This window comes from Fimicolochytrium jonesii (genome assembly GCF_025526975.1).
Source record: "Fimicolochytrium jonesii strain JEL569 chromosome Unknown EV422scaffold_31, whole genome shotgun sequence".
NCBI classification, from domain to species: domain Eukaryota; kingdom Fungi; phylum Chytridiomycota; class Chytridiomycetes; order Spizellomycetales; family Powellomycetaceae; genus Fimicolochytrium; species Fimicolochytrium jonesii.
Window position 1 is genome coordinate 295712 of NW_026515698.1, and position 16835 is coordinate 312546.

At 53.7% G+C, this 16835-nt stretch overlaps 5 protein-coding genes across 5 annotated transcripts; 2 read left to right on the plus strand and 3 right to left on the minus strand.

Moving 5' to 3' along the window:
• Positions 1-6431: 6431 nt before the first annotated feature.
• Positions 6432-7154, minus strand: EV422DRAFT_543342 (polyubiquitin 5). Its single transcript, XM_053071328.1, has one exon. The coding sequence runs from the start codon at positions 7001-7003 to the stop codon at positions 6458-6460; it is 546 nt and encodes a 181-aa protein (XP_052922064.1). The 5' UTR covers positions 7004-7154; the 3' UTR covers positions 6432-6457.
• A 459-nt stretch (positions 7155-7613) lies between these two features.
• Positions 7614-8119, plus strand: EV422DRAFT_571184 (acyl-CoA thioesterase 13-like protein; the record flags this gene model as incomplete). Its single annotated transcript, XM_053072965.1, has 2 exons — positions 7614-7802; positions 7880-8119. 2 exons carry the CDS (start codon positions 7614-7616, stop codon positions 8117-8119), a joined length of 429 nt encoding a protein of 142 aa, XP_052922065.1.
• Positions 8120-9350: 1231 nt separating this feature from the next.
• Positions 9351-10521, minus strand: EV422DRAFT_264509 (uncharacterized protein). The gene has a single exon (XM_053065822.1). It carries the CDS (start codon positions 10236-10238, stop codon positions 9648-9650), a length of 591 nt encoding a protein of 196 aa, XP_052922066.1. The 5' UTR covers positions 10239-10521; the 3' UTR covers positions 9351-9647.
• Positions 10522-11408: 887 nt separating this feature from the next.
• On the minus strand, positions 11409-12687 carry EV422DRAFT_264519 (RAVE subunit 2/Rogdi). Its single transcript, XM_053065823.1, has 3 exons — positions 12435-12687; positions 12263-12354; positions 11409-12186 (listed from the first exon to the last, which is right to left on the minus strand). Exons 1-3 carry the CDS (start codon positions 12483-12485, stop codon positions 11526-11528), a joined length of 804 nt encoding a protein of 267 aa, XP_052922067.1. The 5' UTR covers positions 12486-12687; the 3' UTR covers positions 11409-11525.
• A 759-nt stretch (positions 12688-13446) lies between these two features.
• On the plus strand, positions 13447-15973 carry EV422DRAFT_571186 (Sec1-like protein; the record flags this gene model as incomplete). Its single annotated transcript, XM_053072966.1, has 11 exons — positions 13447-13470; positions 13548-13613; positions 13695-13890; positions 13984-14063; positions 14141-14365; positions 14437-14640; positions 14718-15038; positions 15114-15272; positions 15348-15574; positions 15647-15778; positions 15865-15973. 11 exons carry the CDS (start codon positions 13447-13449, stop codon positions 15971-15973), a joined length of 1743 nt encoding a protein of 580 aa, XP_052922068.1.
• Between the last annotated feature and the right edge of the window lie 862 nt (positions 15974-16835).

Sequence of the window (16835 nt, forward strand, 5' to 3'; positions counted from 1 at the left end):
TGACAACCACTTTGAAGAACTCGTCTTCCATGTCACCAAATCACCCCACGCTCCAATCCTCCTTGGTCTCCCCTGGCTCCGCCTCCACGACGTTAACCTTGACTTCAAGAACCTTTCGGTCGGTTCCCGTTGCGACTGTCAGTACCATGAATTCGCAAATTGGCACCGCTCCCCGGCACCCCCGAGCCCAGCACCCGCCAGATCTCCCGAGCCCTTGATCCGCATCCCCCAGGATGAAGTCCCCATCAACAAAACATGGTCGATCCCAGTACCCAAGGTATCTCGCTCCAGCACCCCAGAACTGGCTCCCACGCCGCTCCGAGTCTCGTTCATCTCCGCCCCAGCCTTCCGGGTCGCAGCAAGGCATGACCAGGTCTCTGTCGCCTACGCCAACCCTGCAAAACCCGAGCTCCCGGCCTCACCTAGCCCCAGTACCCTCCCAACAACCGAGAAAGACATCAAAGACTTCCTGCCCCCCGCATATCAAGATTTCGCCGACGTTTTCGAAAAGAAAAATGTTGACACTCTCCCTGAGCACCGGCCCTACAACTGTCCTATCGACCTGGAAGAAGACAAGCAGTCACCTCTTGGCCCGATCTACAGCCTCAGCAAACCAGAAATGAAAGCACTCTGCGAATACCTCGAAGAAAACCTCGCCAAAGGATTCATCAAACCCTCAAAGTCCCCTGCCGGTGCGCCAGTCTTATTTGTGAAGAAAAAGGACGGTTCTCTCCGCCTCTGCGTCGATTATCGAGGCCTGAAGAGCATCACGGTGAAGAATTGCTACCACCTGCCCCTGATCAACGGTATCATGGACCGTTTGCGCGGTGCCCGCCATCTCACCAAGATCGACCTCCGCGGCGCTTACAACCTCTTACGCATGCGCCCGGGCGATGAATGGAAGACCGCCTTCCGCTGCCGCTACGGCCTATTCGAATACAATATCATGCCCTTTGGACTCAGCAATGCTCCTGGCGTTTTCCAGTACCTGATGAACGACATCTTCCACGACATTCTCGATGTGTTTGTTTTTGTCTACCTTGATGATATCCTGATATTCTCCAAGAACCCCGAAGATCACCCCAAGCACGTCCGCGAAGTCTTGTCCCGCCTCCGCCAGCATGGGTTGTACGCCAACCCGAGAAGTGCGAATTCAACCGTGAATCTGTCGAGTTCCTAGGCTTCATCATCTCCGAGAAAGGCATCCAAATGGACCCCAAGAAGATCGCTGCCATCACGGATTGGGAACCTCCCAAGAATGTCAAAGGCGTCCAGCGCTTCCTCGGCTTTGCCAACTTCTATCGCCGATTCATCCAAGGTTATTCCAAGATCGCTACCCCGCTCACAGCCCTGACCCGGAAAGACATCCCGTACGCCTGGACGCCCGCCGCAAACACCGCCTTCGAGAACCTGAAGAAATCATTCACCACCGCCCCCATCCTTGCTCACCCTGACCCAGAGAAGCCCTTTGTCGTCGAAACTGACGCCCCCGACTTCGCCTCTGGCGCAGTTCTCCTCCAACCTGACCAGGACAATCAGCTCCACCCTGTGGCCTTCCACTCTCGCAAATTCACGGCCGAAGAGATCAACTACGAGATCTACGACAAGGAACTTCTGGCCATCCAAGACTCCTTTGCCCAGTGGCGACACCATCTCATTGGCGCCCGTCACAAGATCACCGTTTACTCCGACCACAAAAACCTTCAGTACTTCATGACCACCCGCACCCTGAACCGCCGCCAAGCCCGCTGGTCGATATTCTTCTCGGATTTTGACTTTGTCATTACCTATCGCCCCGGTTCCCAGCAGCACCAAGCCGATGCCCTCTCCCGACGCTCGAACATGAGCTAAAGAGGGGGAAGAAGCGTTCCGCTCCCAGGCGACCACAATTTTGACTCCCGAACGCCTCCGACTCGCCGCGGCCTACCTCACACCCATGGATACTACGCTGCTTGACAAGATTAAGGCCGCCCAGGCCTCTGACCCCTCGCTAAGACCATCCGCAAAGAGCTCAAGATACCCCTTGCCCAACGGACCGAGGAAACCCAAGATCGTATCAAGCGGTTCTCAGATGAAGATGGGATCCTGCTGCACGATAACCTTGTCTATGTCCCCACCAATGAGCTCCGAGCTGAAGTCTGCCACGACATGCACGATACACCCCTAGCCGGCCACTTTGGGATGTCCAAGACGCTCGAACTCGCCTCCCGCAACTACTGGTGGCCCAGCCAGTGGCGCTTCGTCAAGGCCTACGTCAAGTCCTGCGATATCTGTAGCCAAGCGAAATCCAGTCGACACAAACCTTACGGCCTACTCCAGCCCAACAGTATCCCTACCCGCCCTTGGGGATCTTGGTCCCTGGACTTTATCACCGGTCTGCCTCCCGTTGATGGGTACGACTCCATCCTGAACGTCAACTGTCGCCTCACCAAGATGGCCCACTTCATCGCCTGCAGCGAGTCAGAATCCGCCGAATCCACCGCCGACCTAGTCTTCCACAATATCATCCTGTCTCCACGGCCTCCCCGACGACATCATCTCTGACCGAGGACCCCAGTTCAAGTCCCGGTTCTGGCGTCGACTTCTCGAACTCCTTGGGGCGAAAGCCAACCTCTCCTCGGCCTTCCACCCCCAGAGCGACGGCCAGACGGAACGCACCAACCAGATCCTGGAGCAGTATCTCCGATGCTTTGCAACCACCAACAGGACAACTGGAAACGGCTTCTGTTGTCCGCCGAGTTTGCCTACAACAACACCCACCAGTCCGCTTCCCAGACCACCCCCTTCTACGCCAACAATGGTCTCCACCCCCGCTTCAGTTTCGCTGCCTCTGCTACCTCCGAATCCGTCAACCCCGCCGCTGAAGCCCGCGCTAAACAAATCAGGGAAGTCCATGAACAGCTCGTCCTTGAGCTCAAGGAAGCGCAAGATCGAATGAAGGGCTACGCTGACGCTATACGAATCCCTGGACCAAACTTCAAGCATGGTGACCACGTCTGGCTCCTCCGAAAAAACCTCCAGACGACCCGGCCCTCTCCGAAGCTCAACCATCGCGAGATTGGGCCATTTCCCATCGTTGAAAAGATCAATCCAGTCGCCTACCGACTCAAGCTCCCGCCTACGTACAAAATCCACGATGTCTTCCATGTCTCGCTCCTCGAACCCCGCTTCACCATCCCCGAACGACACGAACCCGAACCCGGGCCCCAGAGACCGTTGAGGGTCAAGAAGAGTGGGTTGTTGAAGCCATACTTGACTCTCGCATCCATCGTCATCGCCTTCAGTACTTGGTCAAATGGCAGGGCTGGCCTGACTCCGAGAACACCTGGGAGCCCGTGGAACACCTCACCCATACCGACGCACTCCTCAAGGACTTCCACAGCGCGTACCCCAACAAGCCTTCCTCTGTCCCCGGTGCCCCTCCTCCACAACCACACCAAACTCGCCGCCGCCGCCGCCGCCGCTAAAGAGAGGGGTGATGTTATGGACGACGCGCCCATACCATAAGCTTACCTACTGACAGCCGCCAATGTCAACCGCCAATGTCAAACGCCAATGTCAATGTCAATGTCAGTGTCAATGTCAGTGTCAATGTCAATGTCAATGCCACTCCCCCTCGCTCCTCTCATTTCGCCAATCCTCCCGCAATATGGCCACTCCTCCTCTCTCCTCTCATTTCGGCAATCCCCCCTCGGCTTCTCCACACTCCCCACTACTTCTCCATAGCCAGCAGCTGTAGCAATGCTCTCTACGCTCGCCACGCACGCTCTAGGAGCATAGCTGGCGCCCCCCCCCAGTCCCCTCTTGTTGTTGTTGTTCTCTGGCCTGCTGGGTTGCCTATCTATAAATAGCCGGCCTCTCTTCGTCCATTCCCTTCCTCCCCAGCAGATCAACACCAGTTCTTCTCATCTCCTGTTCTAGTCCTTGTTTCTTGTTTCGCCAATACAATCTCTTGTCGCCTATCACTCTCGCCTTGTCTTCTCTACTTCGTTTTCGCCTCAGTCTTCGAGATCATAACACGCTGACCATGTCTGCAATTGCTTCGGGCAAGTGGCGATGGACAGACGGTGGGAACTCAAATCGCGGACGTGATTGCAATGGTGTCTGCACAGCGGTCGGCAGACGTATGGGCAACCGGGGGGTAACTGGAGTAACCTTCCTCCTCTTCCGCCGTGGTGTGGTTACTCCGGTGAAGATGCCACACCACAGGTGCCCCTGGAGCGCCTGGTGTGATGACATGTTGGCTGTGCTGTGCTGTGCTGGCAGGGAGGGTAGATTGATATGTATTAGGTAGTGTGAGGGATTGCCGCGGGGTAAGGGATTGCTGTTGTTACCTGGAGGTGGTTGGCGGGATGTGTACTGTTTGCAATTGCGGTGGAAGGAAGGGGGTTGGTAGGTTGGGAAGGAGAGAAGGGCCTACATCCTCCCCACTCTACAGCGTCTTTATACGTATATGAATCTCCATGTTCTTGTGCGATACAGAGTGTGGCTTGGTCCAGCGAAGAAAAAAGCCCAGCCAATGGGGGGAAGCTATACGCTTGCTTATGGGAATGGGGGAAAGCGGGGGTATGGCACTGACAGCACTGGATCACGACAGCTCAGCGGAGTACATGTACAGTATGTTTGTACAGTACTATGTACATATACAGTATATGTACGTGACTGCGTTTGTCTCGCCGTGGCCAGAGGTGCGGTACCGAATACTTGGAATGTTATGGTGTCGGGCACTTTCTCATTCATTTGGTTGGCCACGGCTGGCCAGAGGTGCGGAGTGTGCCGGTGGAGGGTTTAGCCAGAGGTCTGGTCAGAAGTGCGCTCCAAAAGCGCACGTGAGAGATGTATCCTCACCCTCGGACTTACAGCCTTCACCCTCAGTTTTTAGCCTTCAGCACGCGTAATTGAACCCGGAAGGCTGTTATTTCACGCAAAGAAAAAGCTGTTATTTCACGCGGCAGGCGTGGACCCGGACTCTTTCTTCAAGGTCCTTTGAACGAGCAGAAAGGCCAGCGGGGCAGGCATTTCCGTTAGCAGGCATTAGCAGGCATTCAGGGACATTCCCTTGCAGCAGGCATTATTATCACCTGTACTCTACTCCAGACCGCTTCAAGTTATTTCAAGGTAGTGGGATGTGCTTTCTCGCCCCCCGATCCCTACCCACTCAGTCTCACTCTCACTCTCCCTCTCTCTCTCTTGCGCTCAGGTAACCTTGGGCATACCTCCATGCCGTGCACTCACACTTGGAAGGAACACTATAGGTGAGAATTAAAAGCCGCACACAATACCAAAACCGATCGCCCGAGGCAGCTCGGCATAGGAGCAGCCTCGCGATACTCTACCTTTTCGAATCACGATCGCCCGAGGCAGCTCGGCATAGGAGCAGCCTCACAATATGCTACCTTCTCGACTCGCGATAGCCCGAGGCAGCTCGGCATAGGAGCAGCCTCGCAATTTGTTTGCCATTCTATGTCACACACCCGCTCCATGCTCCCGCGACGAGTGGGAGCAGCTTCTCACCGATTTGACCAAGATGATTGACACAAGGGATCTCACTCGGGCTGCAGATGCTGGATTTGATGAGCGATGTTGGTGGTTTCCCCAGAGCCCCGTCGAGGCGGAGCCGTGTGAAACAGGAGGAATAAAGCGAAAAAAAAAAATGGTCGTGGCTCGAACTGTTTGAGAGTGGGTAAGGTTGCTTTCTGTTGCGATACATAGTACGTAGTTTTGCTGTTCAGTTAACACCCACGAAGCGCCAAGCGCAACAGTAGTTACCACGCCGCGCCTAGCGCGACAGGGGTCATAATCTGAACAAACAAAGAAGTTGTCTGGGAGTGGGAATTGAACTCGCGACCTGCACGTCTGCAGGGAGAGCAAGATTCAACTGTGCCAAAGCGCCAGTGTTATCAGAATCCAATTACAGTACCAGAAGGGTGTACAGTAGGTGGCCAAAAGTCCGGGTACGATGGGTTCCCTAAGCCTGCTGCCTCAACGACCAGCTGCCGTCCACGCACGTGATTAAGTCAGTGTCCATTGCGAGCTGCCATTGAATTGACAGCATCGACCACGGCATCAGCCACTTGAATAGAGACCCTAACCCTAACCCTAACCCTACCCCTACCTTGTATTCTCAATTGAAATCAGAACTCTAACCCTAACCCTAACCCTAAATTGAATCAAGGAACTTTGTGTATATTGGGAGAGTACCGTGCTGCACATGTAAACAATCGGCTGCTCAAACTGTAACATTCCCCACAATCTCCCACGATCCAAAAACACCAAAAAGGCGACCAAGATGGAATCAAATGCAAACAGTAGTGTGTAAAAAGCCAAGAGAAAAACGAAAAGCGTGCGATTCTTATTCCCTTCAAAAAAGGGTGTCAAAGCAAACATGTATAATGCCTCCCTCCCCCGTGTTACCCTCCTCCCCTCTCTAAACCCCCCTCCTCAAACGCCCCCGGGCCTATACTTTACTAGCAACGCACTTCTCCCCCAACAGCTTCCCCGCCAACCTCTCCGCCGCCACCTGCCGACAGCTCTGCATCTGCTGACACTGATGCGCCTCGGGCAACCGATGCTTTGAACAGAACGTGTGCGTGCAGTAGCGACACAGCCCGATGATTTTGACCGGCTTGGCCGTGCAGGCCGGGAACTTGCACCGTGTGGATTTCTTCGCGGGGGACGGTGTCGTACCCGTCCCCGTATTCGTATTCGTATTCGCCTCCGTCGTGGACTCGAGCGACGACGTTGATGTCTCCGCCAGTGTGGTTTCCTCCCCCGCCCCGCCGCGCAATCTCAGCACCAAATGCAACGTGCTCTCCTTCTGGATGTTGTAGTCACTCAACGTGCGTCCGTCCTCCAGCTGCTTTCCGGCAAAGATGAGCCGCTGCTGGTCGGGCGGGATCCCTTCCTTGTCTTGGATTTTTGTTTTGACATTGTCGATGGTGTCGGAGGACTCGACTTCGAGGGTTATTGTTTTGCCGGTCAGGGTTTTTACAAAGATTTGCATTGTGGCGATTGTGATGGGTGGTGGATGGACGGAGGAGGGTGGTTAGAGCGGTGTGGTGTTGTTGGGTTGTGGTTTAGGGAGGGTAGCTGAGCGGCCAGTTGTTTATTTATATGTACACGAGGGGTGGGTTGGGGGGGTTAACGTTGCGCTTGGCATGAATTTGAAACGGGCGGTTCGCAGATAAGAACTCCTAACCACCGGATCGCTCTCTCTCGCTCTCTCGCTCTCTCGTCGTGAAATTCCAAGTAAGTGACGTGGCAAGGAAGACGTGCTACGATGACAAACACCCAATGACTCATCAGCCTCACTCTGAGGATTTACAATGCACTTGAGCTGCATGTGATGTCTGCCAGATTTTAAATGGTACCGTAGTAGACAGCGTAGTAGAGCTCTGATTGCCGCGGATACTTTTGACATTTGGGTTGTCATCACGCGCTTGCTGTCCATCCCCCGCTGCTTGCAGCTTCTCAAAGCCTCAAAGAGAGTGAGAAACGCAGCCGCCGCCAGACTGAAGCAAACGAGGAATAACCGCCGCGGGCTCTTCCAAAGAGCCTTTCTCATCATCCACGCACCAAGGTCCTCCAACACTGCCGCCCGCCCCACCACCACGATGGCCACCACGGAAGAAGTCCAAAGCTGGCTCCAAGTAATGGCCCTCAACGACTCCTACTACGGCGCAACCATCGCAGACAAGCTGAAAGTTGTGAAAGCGCGCCCAGGCGCAGTGGTCTTTGAGCTCCTCGTCGACGGGCCTATGCTCAATTTCGCAGGGTCTATACATGGCGGGCTTTTGGCGACTGTAAGAAAAAGAGGCAAGATACGCTCGGTTATCTCAGCCTTGTCCATGCTCATCCATCCCCATTCATTATATTACAGTTAGTGGATGAATGCACGACCTTTGCAATAATGTCCGCGGGCCACAAGCCAGGTCTCAGCGTCGATATCACAGTGCAGTACCTGTCCACCGCAAAGGAAGGCGAGACGATATCGGTTGCGGCGACGTTGGATAAGGCGGGGCATAATATGGCGTTTGCCCGCTGTGTTGTGGGGTTGAAGGGGTCTGACAAGATTATTGCAACTGGATCGCATACGAAGTTTTTAAATGTGAAATTGTGATGCGGGGGTGGGTGATGAGTCGGAAATGGACAGGCGACAACACGATTGCAAGCCACAACGAATGCGCGGGATAGCGGGTCTACTGGAATACCGCCGCTGCGGGCGACAGTAACGGCTAGGGAGTGAGCCAGGCGGGGCTTAAGCGAGCAGCGACTTGCGAATGGAGGCAGATGGATGATGCCAGCCGCAATTCAAAGTTCGCCAGATCGATCTGTCCCGTTACTCGGCAATTTCGCATGTCTGGCATCATTTGCATCATGGATAGCAATCGATTCATGGGCCATGGGCCTATGGATTTCACCGCATGTCCGTAAGGACTGCACATAGGTACAGCGCTCGGATTATGGAGAAGCTCGTATCTAAGAGAACAGTCAGCATAGATAGAGCTTCCTCACAGGAATGCAGTAGAGACCGGCTGTCTTCGGATTTACTGTATACAGGGTATAGTGTAGAAACGAACAACGTCCCTTATACAGTCCCTTATACAGTCCCTCATACACCAGTCGTTGGGAATCAAAACCTGGTCTGAATTGTGAGTTGTGAATTGTGATTGTAAAATATAGGCCGCTCCTACGTAGTACAGGCTACTACACCGCTACTGCCTACATACAATATGATGCGACGCGATCCTAGTGGTACTCCATCTTCATGTCCTCCTCCGTCTTCATGTCCTCCTCCATCTTCATCCCCGTCTTCACCTCCAGCTTCATCTTCCGGCCCTTCCTTTCCTTATCCGCCAACAACTTCTTACCCTCCTCTCCAACTCCACCTCCTTATCCTCCATCTCTATATGATGACCATTCCCTTTGCACATGGGGGGGGGGGGGGCCAGCGAATGCTAACCATCTCCTCAGCAAGCTTTCCGTCCAACTCCCGGTTGTGAAAGTTCTTGAGAACCTTCCAACCCGAGCTCAAACACCTTCTGATAAGTAAACTGCAAGAACGCATACCGGGTGTCGGCAGGGTCCGTCGCCCACCATCTCCACAAAGTGCTCAAGAGCCTGACTGCGAATGAGCAAAATATCTCCAGGTCGATAAGGCAGCATGATGCCAAGATCGGGAAGGCACAATCTTCCACCTTTGGAAAAAGTCCCAAAGCAGCTCATGGTGGCCCAGCTGTAAGGAATGTCGCGTTTGTCATGATGCGGTGCAGTTTGGTGGTTGGCTGCTAGAACATTCATGGCATTGACTTGGGGGCCCCTCGTACCAGCCCAGAAGTGCTTCAAATCTGGCCGAAGGTGGGTCATCGATTGAGTGAGACGGTAATGGCCAATGGGGTCAATAAGGCGAAGAGCCTCACTGAGGAGCCAGTTGATGCATTCCACACCGGGATCGCAGATGAAGTGATAGGTGTCGCACTGGGCAGGGCCCGAGTGCATGTGCGTGCAGTCATAACGTCCCCATACATAGTCTGCCACACACAGATGTGCATGGTGGCTTTTTGGCTGGTGACATCGATGGCATCCGTTGGCTGGTGGCAAGGTCAAACATCCTTTGACAGCTTCCCAAAATCCTCCTTCTGTTCCTTCTAATTCTTCACCACCTTTTTTGCCACCTTCACAAAACCCAGCTGCCACCCCTGCCCAATGATTCCAGGGAGGAACATGAACAACGCCTTCCCGTCCTTGTCCACTCCAATTGACGGCACCCTCCCACTTTTGATATCGTCCACATCCTCAATGCTCAAGTTGGTGCAGTCAGCATTCTTCGGTTTCGCAGCCAGCTCACTCAATGATAAGTGGTCAAAGATCCAAACATTGTTCTCAATGGCACGCACTACCTCATTGCAGAGGTATTCACGCATGCTATGGGAAAAGAGAACACTGGCTTCCATCTCTGGGAGAGCGGGGCCCCAAAGGATCTTCCTGTGCTTCGAAGTCTTTTGTTTTTCCTTCACATTTCCCCTATGCCGGTTCCCTCCACCGCCTTCGTAGTCGCTGTCGTTGTCATCGTCGTCATTGCCGTCTTCATAATCGTACTCAAAGTCGCCTTCTTCAAGATCAAGGTCGAGGTGGACTTCTACCTCCTTCATACTCTGAACTCGGTCGCGACGCGGGCGAAGGCGGTTACGGATACGGTCTTCGCCGACGTATTCGGTGTTGGAGGTGGAGATGGACATGCTGATGCACCCACCGACGCTGAAGTGCGAGCCGCCGCTGCCATTCTCGCCGCCGCCGTTGTCGTTTGCACCATTCTCCCCGCCGCCATTGCCACTCTCGCCACCGTCGCCATTCTCCCCACCATTCTCGCCACTCTCGCCGACGTCGCCGTTGGCGCTCTCGCCATTTTCCCTGCCACTCTCGCCGCCCGTTACCGTTACCACTCTCGCCGCCACTCTCGCCCACGTCGCCGTTGCCCACTTTTTCGGCTATCTCTTTCAATTCCCAAGGCCTAACTCCCTCTCCCATTCGAGCCCGTGGGTTTGAACTACGGTTCGTTCAGTTCATATGCAAGGATTTTGGCCGATGCGGACAACCGGAGGAACTTGAAGTGTGTGTTTCATGCAGGGGCAGAGCGAAGAAGCAGGAACCTCGAATCTCGAACTGATCTTAGTCTGCTTTGTAGATCTAGCCGTTCAAAGCCGCGCACGTTTGAAGTGAAGGCGAAGGTGTTACGGCCGCAGTTAGGCTACAGGCAATGGGTGTGAACGAGGAGATGATAATGATTTTGGAGATCGGGGCCGATTGAGGCAAGAGGGTACGGCAGAGGTTGGGTTGATGGAGAACTGGAGAAATTTTGCGGGATACGAGCGGACGCTCTATGTATATACGAATTCCGAGAAATACATAGAGCCCTCAATCTGTTGCAGTGTTTTCTCGCCCGTGCTGGACCACTGAAATGGCAAGCGCGGCAAAGCAAATGCCTCGGTGGCCATCGACGCGTCCGACACGCGTTAGGTCATGGAAATTGCCCATTGAAGAAATGCCTTTTGATGCGATCAGTATACATTTCCGAGAAGAATGTTCGTGGACGTGGGAAGCAAATGAATTGTTACTGATGAGCTAGGTGTTAAGACCCACGTTTTTCAACCACCTCGAGCGTCTTCTCGATGCATTTGATATCATAGCGGCATCATGCGTGTGGGGCAGAACCTGTGCCTCGCCCTCAATCCGGCGGGCAATCAACTTACCAGTTTCGCTTGCGCTGGAAAGGATGCGGGACCTAGTATGCATTTACTGTGCGTTCTGTGGAATCCCAAATCAAGAAAAATGTCCTAATTGTAATCAAACTGATGTAACGTTGCCGACTAGCTAGACGAGAGGGGGGAAAGGGTTTATCTCGTAGAGTTTCCACACGGTGGTTATCATTGTGAGTGGTGGGTCTAGATTACTCCGATTAACAGGAAAATCACTACCACATGTAACCTGAATTCAAATTGCTTAAATACTCCCATGAGTTGCGGTGCTCAAGTGCTCACCACAGCCGACTTTCTAGCAACGTTGAGCTTGAGCATCAGCTGATTGCACAGGGCTTCAACGGTGTCAATGGAGCTGACGAGGGTGGCAAGACGAGGGGCGGTGGCTTCCACGATGACAGTGTCGAGGATCTCGACTTGTTTGCCTTCATAAGTCGCAAGCTTCGCGCTCTTGAACTTGCCCAATATTTTGCTCTGGAACTGAAGTGGGATGGCCGATTGAGGGTAGTGGAGCGCGTGAACCGAAACGACAACGTTGGACTGTATCACGTGCAGGTCTATGACAAGGTCGTCGGGGAGGTCTGGTGCGAATGCCTTAGCATCTCCCTTCTTGGCCGGAAAAATGTCGGCATCATCCACACGGCACAGCTCCGCTTTTGCACTCTTCATATTCTCCCTCACACGCCTCAGTGGAGAACGCAGCAGTTTGTCGCGCCTCCCATGCCCGGCATCTGCAAGCTGCAGGATGATGTCGAGCGAGGCGAGGAGATGGTTGCGCGCTGAGGAGATTTGCCTGAGGAGGATGGGCCGTGCGCTGTTGATAGTGACCCTGACGGCGTCGCCGTGGTTGTGGTGTGGGAGTTTCAGGGTGAGGTCGCCTTTCGTAATAAAGGCTCCATCAAGCGTGAGCAACCCTTTCACGAGGTCAGTGCTGCAATCAAAATTAGGGCATAGGTGAGTAGATCAGGTAGCAGGCTGTTTGCTAATTGCCATCTCTTCATGCACACCTCGCCGCTGTTATCGCTAACGTCGCTGGGGGGTTCACAGGCTGGGACGGTGGTGTTGGCTCTTGCGACCCAAGACTACAGCTCAGGCCGGTCTGATACCGATGGGACAACAAAACGCAGACATGAGAACTGCGTTCCGAGCAACTGAAACACGCCATATGGAGATACCTACGTTGATGATGGCCACCATCTCCGTGATGAGGGGTGGCACTTGGGTCTCCATGAACCACTTCAGCTCTGGCCCCTGAGAGCGGCGAACGTATGTGGAAGTGAGAGTTATTGAGAACAATCGACGGAGTCATTGCCCGGTCGCCTCGAACAGAAGTCCTAGTCTGCGTACGCCCCGCAGTCACTGTCCTCCCCTGCCTATCCCCTCCCACTCGCATGGCAGACACCGCGTCCCATCTTCACCATGCGCCACCGAACTACCACCCACACGTCGCACAAAGCAGCCTACTCACCACCAGGTCCTTTTCGCTCATGACAACGCGCCCTGGAGAACCGCTACTAGGTATGGGATTTGCACTCATCATGGTCAAGGCGGAAGACCGTCCAGCGATGAGGTTGAATGGTCCGTCCCGTGATCATCCACGCGCGCGCGGGAGACGCATCGTCCAACTGAGTGTCTTCAGGTGCTTGATGCGAACAGAGTGCGCGCCGAGCTGGCGCAGGGGGTGCGAAATGCCAAACGGCTGAAATCCCTACGTAGAGGGCGTTCGGGGACGGCGAGTCGGTCGCTGGTCGACAGGGCAATACCGTCGGGTAACTTCATGAGTGCATGCCGTGATAATGAAGCCCCTATTCTTTCGGAAGCGATCGTGAGCGTGTGTCTGCGACTCTGCGTGTGCCCCTGCATCTCCCAGGTAGTCTGAAGAAGGTGCGCACATAAGGAGCATAAGGAGCGCCGCCGCGTGAATTCTGAGCTCGAAATTCCCACCATTGCCGAGACATTTCATCCCTAATCAACTTCCGGCTTCTCCGGCCCGACAGACATATCCTTGAACATCCCTGCGTGAAGGCCTGCGTGGTCCCTTGTCCCCTGAGTCTTATACTTTTTGGCGCTAAAACCCACAGCAGGGACCCTCAACCACGCCAGCCAGCGTCCCTCAAACGTTTGACTATCGCTCAATACACCATCTTAGACTATTCAGACCATCTTCGTGCTTAGCACGGCGCCTTAAACAATGGACGTCATAAAAGCGGTTCAGGTAGATGCTGGTTTGCGCAAACTGACGAGCATATGTCTATGCGCTACGACAGGGCTGACAAAATGCTCGCGGTGTAGAATTATCTGAACAGGATGATAACCGAGGTGACGGGGATGAAGGTGTTGCTGATGGACGCGGAAACGGTGGGCAGCTATATACGTTCGGCCATCCAGCACGGACTATGGACATTTTCTGAGACACGCATTTTTGTTCTGACGCGATAGACGGCCATCATCTCAATGGTGATGACACAAACGCAACTATTACAACGAGAAGTCTACCTGATAGACCGCATAGACAACCGTCAACGGGAGAAGATGAAGCATTTGAAGTGCATAGCCTTTGTGCGGTCGACGGGCGAGTCGGTACAGGCGTTGGTGGAGGAGCTCCGGGATCCGCGCTATGGAGATTACTACTTATGTGCGTATACGGAGATGGCGTGGAGTCGGAGAGCGGTGAAGCGGACGTGGGCCGGTTTGAGTTCCTTTGGAGGCTGATATCGGCATTCCATAGATTTCAGCAATACGCTGCGGAAATCCGACATAGAACGCTTGGCGGAAGTGGACGAGCACGAGGTCGTTCGTGAGGTTCAGGTATACCAGCCGACATACATTCCTGAGCTGTTCGATCAGCGAAGAAGGGATTCAATAACTTTCGGATCGTTCTTTAGGAGTACTTTGCGGACTTCCTGTCCATCAACGCAGACCTTTTCCACCTCAACCTGCAAGCGCCAATGAACCCGATGTTCACGGAGAACCTATCGACTTGGGATACAAAAACCTTTCAACGGACAACAGAAGGGATTCTCGCAATGCTGTTAGCATTGAAGAAGAAGCCGCTGATTAGATATGAAAAGAGCTCTTCTCATGCGAAGAAACTGGCTGGGGAGCTTGCGGTATGCAAAGTGCTTGGACCCACTGTTTTACCCAGGTCGGACATTTATGCTCACTTCTCGTGGCTTTGCAGTACCAAATGCAACAAGAGGGTCCACTCTTTGATTTTAGGAGACCAGACACAGCACCGATACTTCTCATCATGGATCGTCGCAACGACCCTGTCACGCCATTACTGTTGCAGTGGACATATCAGGCGATGGTGCACGAGCTGATTGGTATCACGAACGGACGGGTGGACCTGTCATCGGTACCAGATATCAGACCGGAAATGAAGGTATACCGCTCAACTGTTTCACATCATTTTCCGCGAGAACAAGCTGATTCACGGTAGCCCGCGGCCGATCAATTTAGGAAGTCGTCCTCAACCCGGATCAGGACAGCTTCTACCGCAAGAACATGTACCTCAACATGGGCGATTTAGGCGGCAACATCAAATCATACGTCGACGAATATCAAACGAAGCACAAATCATCCGCCCAGGTTAACTCCATCACCGACATGAAGAAGTTTGTAGAGGATTACCCAGAGTTCCGAAAACTCTCGGGAAACGTCACGAAACATGTCACGCTTGTCGGGGAGTTGAGTCGGCAGGTCGGGAGGGGTCACTTGATGGAAGTCGGAGAGCTGGAGCAGAGTTTGGCTGTGAATGACAACCATACGCAGGACTTGAAGGTGGGAAACTGATTGATGGGAATGACGAGATTCCCGCGTGCACTCAGACTCAGACTCCGTTTCGACACCCACCAGCAACTCAAAGCCCTCGTCGAGCGGACAGACATCCCGGATGACGCTCGGGTGCGTCTCGTCCTGCTTTACGCGCTACGCTACGAAAAGTCCCAGGCGAACGCCACACCGCAACTTCTCGACATTCTGGCACGTAGCGGAGTCAGTGACAAGAAGATCGCGGTAAGCCACTGATGTGTTCACATAAACGCATGCAATCACTCTCACGCACGTCCTCCTTGTAATCCCTCCCTCTAGCTCGTCGGCCACATGATACAATATGCCGGCTCAGACCATCGTCTCGAAGACCTCTTCTCCAACCAAAACGTTTTTTCACGGACCAAAAACGTCTTCAAAGGCTTGCAGGGCGTCGAGAACGTCTACACGCAGCACTCACCGCATATGGTCGAGGTGTTGCAGGAGTGTATCAAGGGGAAACTGAAGGATCAGCTGTATCCGTTTGTGGAGGGGGTGTCCCGGGATAAGTAAGCGCGCATGTTCGTTGGCTGTGGAAGAGGCATCCTGGTGTTGACGGGTGTGACACTCTTGTTCAAAAGACCGCAGGACATCATCGTGTTCATGATTGGCGGCACGACGTATTCGGAAGCATACGAAGTCAACAAGCTGAACGCTGCAAACCCTGGCGTGCGGATCGTGCTGGGCGGTACCACCGTGCATAGTTCTGGCAGGTGCGTTTTTCCCTCCATCCGCATTTCCCCTCTCATGCGCCACGCGTCACACTCATCCACTATCTTCAAAATCCCCATCTTTACAGTTTTCTCCGCGAAGTAGCCGACTCCGTCACGCGCTGGAGCGGATCCGGTAAGAGTCACGCGCCGGCGTCGTCGCCACCGCAGGACCGGCTGCGCAGTGCCCGGATATGAGGTTAGACAGAGAGAGAGAGAGGAGACCCCTGTACCCCGCAGCCACAACCGTTTTGGTGTTCCTTTTTTTGGGGGGGATTTTGGGTTGGTTCGGCTGCGGGAGGTTGGGGGTTGTCAGTCTGAGGTTAGGATCAGCCTTGTTTCTGTTGTTCGTTCTAAGCGCTTTGCCGGGCCTGGTGGCGACGATGACCATGGGAAGGGTCTCTGGCTCAAAAAGGCGAATTGGAGAACGCAAAAGTGGGCGGGCGAGGACGGGCGGTGAAAGAGCCGCAGAACGCGCTTCGGGGTCAGGCCACTGTGCCGCTCACTCCCATTTTCCACATTTGCTTCCTTTTCATACAGGTGATTCGCGATACTAGAGGGCATGTCATATCATTATAGCATACCTTTTTGCGTTGATTGGAGTCTCAAATGAGTTGCCACATCTTAAAGGTGCTCGGACAAAATACTGGGAAGATCTTATGGTACATGAAACCAAAGAACGTATAATTACTATCTTATACGTATTTTGTCACAAAGAAGCCAGCGGAATTATTTACATATCAAATTTACACACTCCATGAGCCTACAGACGAGAACGAACCAGCACCTCCTTCATCCCCCGAAGGTGCAGCAGTTGTTGTGAAAAGAGCGCCTGATGCGGGACAGGAGAACATTACGGAAGTGAAGGCTATGAACGAAAAAAGAAGGGCGGGACATAAGAATGCGAGGCGGTGGTGTTGCGAGGTGTTGTACACTATTGACTACACGGTCTAAGCAAGGCCCGGAGGCGGGGAGTGGAATGGAGTGTCCAGGAAGTCTTTTTACGGCGGGTTTTGTGCGCTGGGATTTGATGTGTGCGGGGTGTTGCGGGTTGTTGCGG

Excerpts from the sequence above, each read along its gene's own strand:
- EV422DRAFT_543342 (XM_053071328.1), bottom strand. The coding sequence starts at position 7,003 with ATGCAAATCTTTGTAAAAACCCTGACCGGCAAAACAATAACCCTCGAA.
- EV422DRAFT_264519 (XM_053065823.1), bottom strand. The coding sequence starts at position 12,485 with ATGGAGACCCAAGTGCCACCCCTCATCACGGAGATGGTGGCCATCATC. Across the intron at positions 12,355-12,434 it reads AGATGGTGGCCATCATCAAC|ACCGGCCTGAGCTGTAGTCT; the intron begins GTAGGTATCTCC and ends CATCGGTATCAG. Across the intron at positions 12,187-12,262 it reads TTAGCGATAACAGCGGCGAG|CACTGACCTCGTGAAAGGGT; the intron begins GTGTGCATGAAG and ends TTTTGATTGCAG.
- EV422DRAFT_264509 (XM_053065822.1), bottom strand. The coding sequence starts at position 10,238 with ATGTCCATCTCCACCTCCAACACCGAATACGTCGGCGAAGACCGTATC.